We start from the raw sequence: 3141 nt of genomic DNA, 5'->3' as shown, positions 1-3141 counted from the left end.
TCAGCTCTATTCTTCTTATCCGTGCTGAAGCAAATAGAGATGTGATTAATTTTTAGGCAAACAATTTGCATGGGATAAAGTAATGATAGATATAGCCCTTCAACAACTACAGTATGCAATTGTCTTGAATTTGATTGACTTCTCACTAACTAGAGATGTAAGAAAAATGAGAAGAAATAGCAATACAGTAAAACATAAGAGAAAACGCATTTTAGTGGTGGAGGGCATGGTAAACCATGAAACCTTTTATCTCACCTTGCTTGAAACCTTGCTGACAGGAAACATTTAATAGGATTTGAAAATGGGGTGATTGAAAGGAACCCAACTTCATCCCGCTCTATTCTTTCTCTCTGTTTCATCATAACATTCTTTTTGAGAAAAAAGAGAGATAGCGCCTAGAACAAAGAAGTTCACCAATTTGTTGCGAATATTCTAGCAAAAGAGAAAGAAGAGAGAGCAAAGAATGAAGAGAGAAGGAGAAACTGTGCAAGGTGGACTAGTGGTTTTATTAGTCAGCATATTTGGACACTCTTTGAAAATATAAAAAAGAGATACAAATGGAGATATGTTCTTGAGATCGGTTCAAATTGCGGTAGCGCTAAGCTCTTAACCCGCTCAAAATTACTTTTTTAAGCCATTACAGCTCAAAGCAACCTAAATAAGATATGGAGAACACTTATGGAACTCCTGCCCTTGGACACTCTCTTTTGAAACATGTTCGTGAGATCGGTTCAAATTGTGCTAGCACTAAGTTCTTCACCCGCTCAAAGTTACTTTTTTAAGCCATTATAGCTAAAAGCAACCTAAATAACATATGGAGAACACTTATGGAACTCCTGCCCTTTCCTAATCAATTGGACTCAGGAAACTAATAAGAATCTTTTATCTCCATAGAACCAAAAGGCAGACAACAAAATATCAAAGGAAGCCAGGCCATGTTCAATGCAAGAATCACTTTCTTCAAGCGCCACAATTTCATTAACACAGATGGTGGGTGAGGATTCAAGATACAATGATATCCAGTACTTGAGTTCACAACTTACAGAAATATACATGAGCAACAGGAAACAATGACTGGAACGATAAGGACTTTCTATACAAGATAACATCACGAAGAATCAATAAACTTACATGAACATAATAATAATCAATGCATTAAATCCGATCCACTGGGATGCTACCAGTTGTCCCTAACGATTTTTGACTTTTCAAGAATGAACTTCCCTTCTTTGTACTTCTGTGATGCCTCATATGCCCTCTCATATTTCCATCCCAGCACCACATGGCAGTCAACACAATGCACATCGGCAACAGTGTGGAGACCCGTCATGAGATGCCGGTCTTCTTTCGGTCCCACTGTGATGTTCATGGCATGAGAGAACAGAAAAGCACGCCCATGTCTTCCCTATTGAGAAAATTCGGGACAAAACAATACTGGATAATGAAAAAATATGCAGATAGAGCTTCATATCACAGGCTAAATTTCAGAAAGGCATTTGCAATCCCCAAGTTTAATCTAAACTTCAGCAAAATTATGTTAACAAACGAGTTGAAATTTTCACAATTTGGAAGAGGACTCTCCCTCCAAATCAAAACATCTAAGCACCTGAATTCCTAAGTGGGTTTTGGACAATTAGCAAACCCTTTTGACCTGATGATCAAACGCACTAAGATGAGAAAAATAAAAGGTGAAGGTTTCAATTTCATCACCTGAAAAGCTTTGGAAATTATATCATCGTGGAAGGCAACATGGTTTCTACAATTACAGCAGCTATACAAACGGGGCCCCAATAGTTCAGCCATTGATCAAGCAGATTGAGCTCCAGGCGTGTCTCCTCCTAGAGAATCATCAAGACCCAAGTCAAAGAAAGAGAAACATACCCAATAAAAGAGAGATTAAAGGCATCAAGAAATCATAGAGATGATCAAAACTTGAAGGAGGGGTACAGCGGTGGAAAGGTAAAAAAAAAAAAGAGAGAGAAAAAATCCTTTACCTACAATGAACTCAATGATGAGGGAGGCGGAGAAGGCTGCAACAAAAAGATAAGTAGACCAAAAGGGGGTTAGCGTGGGAACTTATAAGATAATGGAACACAAAATGGGGGTGAAAATTTCAAGTAAGAGGGGAAAAGAAAAGGAAAGAAAATAATAGAGGAAATGAATGGTATGACAGGGACAGGATTAGGAGTAGCACAGCAGGGATAAAGATTAAAGAACAGGAAGAGCAACAATAATAGCGTACCCAAAAACCCAAATGTGGAAAATTCATTGAATCAAATGAAAAGATAAAATTTTGGGGAATGGAGAGAGAAGCATAGCATAGGGAATAAAAAATAATTAGTTGAGTGAAAATTATGGAAGAAAGTTGAGTACCGATTGCGCTTCATTGTTGGGTTGTGCTTTAATTTGGGGCGGCTCTGGAGCTCTACACTCCTGTAATTACAATGGGAGAGACAGAGAATTGGAGATTTTTGGTTTGACGATGATGACTTTGTTGAAAGAGCCACGCGCCAAACCATGCTCTTAGACACGCATAGTTCTTTCACTTTTTCTTTCTAACGATTTTATCATTTTTCCGATTTTTCATTTTGTAATTGATTATTCATTCATGAAAGGTAATCAATTAGGTCCTAACCCGTTAGTTTTCTAGTTTCTAATTTTCCTAAGAAATATAAGTATTTTACAAATAATTTTATTTTTTGTTTTCTCTTTTTTTTAATATATTCTCATAATTATATAAGAAAATTGAAAACAATCGAAACAAGTTTCTATTTTCTTATTTCCACTTCAAATTTGTTCCAAAATATAAATAAATACATTGTTTTATCCTAGTTGAATTCTTTGAAGTTGAAATCATAGAACACATTTTTCTTCATTAAAAATAAAGAAATAGAAACAATAAACATGAACGTTACCAAACGAGCCTATAAATGTTACAAAACAAGCCTTCAGTAGCTTTTATGTCAATTTTCAACAGTAATTTGTATCTGTTTCTAACCAAAATTTTGAGTTCAAATCCCTAAACCTCCCATGTTATACTAAAAATTAGAATAAAAAATATTTAAAATTAAAAAGGCTTTTGGAAATTTATAGATTAAAATAAAATACATTTTAATTAATTAAATATGATAATGTTTTAGA

At 35.1% G+C, this 3141-nt stretch overlaps 1 protein-coding gene across 3 annotated transcripts; it reads right to left on the bottom strand.

Moving 5' to 3' along the window:
- Positions 1-943: 943 nt before the first annotated feature.
- LOC111009465 (protein yippee-like At4g27745) lies at positions 944-2487 on the bottom strand. Of its 3 annotated transcripts, XM_022282550.2 has the most exons (4): positions 2374-2487; positions 1995-2030; positions 1711-1838; positions 944-1405 (listed from the first exon to the last, which is right to left on the bottom strand). In XM_022282550.2, the coding sequence occupies exons 3-4, from the start codon at positions 1801-1803 to the stop codon at positions 1178-1180; spliced, it is 321 nt and encodes a 106-aa protein (XP_022138242.1). In that variant the 5' UTR covers positions 1804-1838; positions 1995-2030; positions 2374-2487; the 3' UTR covers positions 944-1177. The 3 variants fall into 3 exon arrangements, with proteins under 3 accessions (XP_022138242.1, XP_087982038.1, XP_022138244.1); XM_088125912.1 differs by lacking the exon at positions 2374-2487 and having other exon boundaries at positions 1995-2150; XM_022282552.2 differs by lacking the exon at positions 2374-2487 and having other exon boundaries at positions 1999-2112.
- Between the last annotated feature and the right edge of the window lie 654 nt (positions 2488-3141).

The sequence above is a fragment of the Momordica charantia genome (genome assembly GCF_013281855.1).
Source record: "Momordica charantia cultivar OHB3-1 chromosome 6 unlocalized genomic scaffold, Mcharantia_2.0 BLBB01000006.1, whole genome shotgun sequence".
Lineage (NCBI taxonomy): Eukaryota > Viridiplantae > Streptophyta > Magnoliopsida > Cucurbitales > Cucurbitaceae > Momordica > Momordica charantia.
The sequence above is the reverse complement of the archived record's forward strand: the minus strand, read 5'-3'. Positions and strand labels throughout refer to the sequence as shown.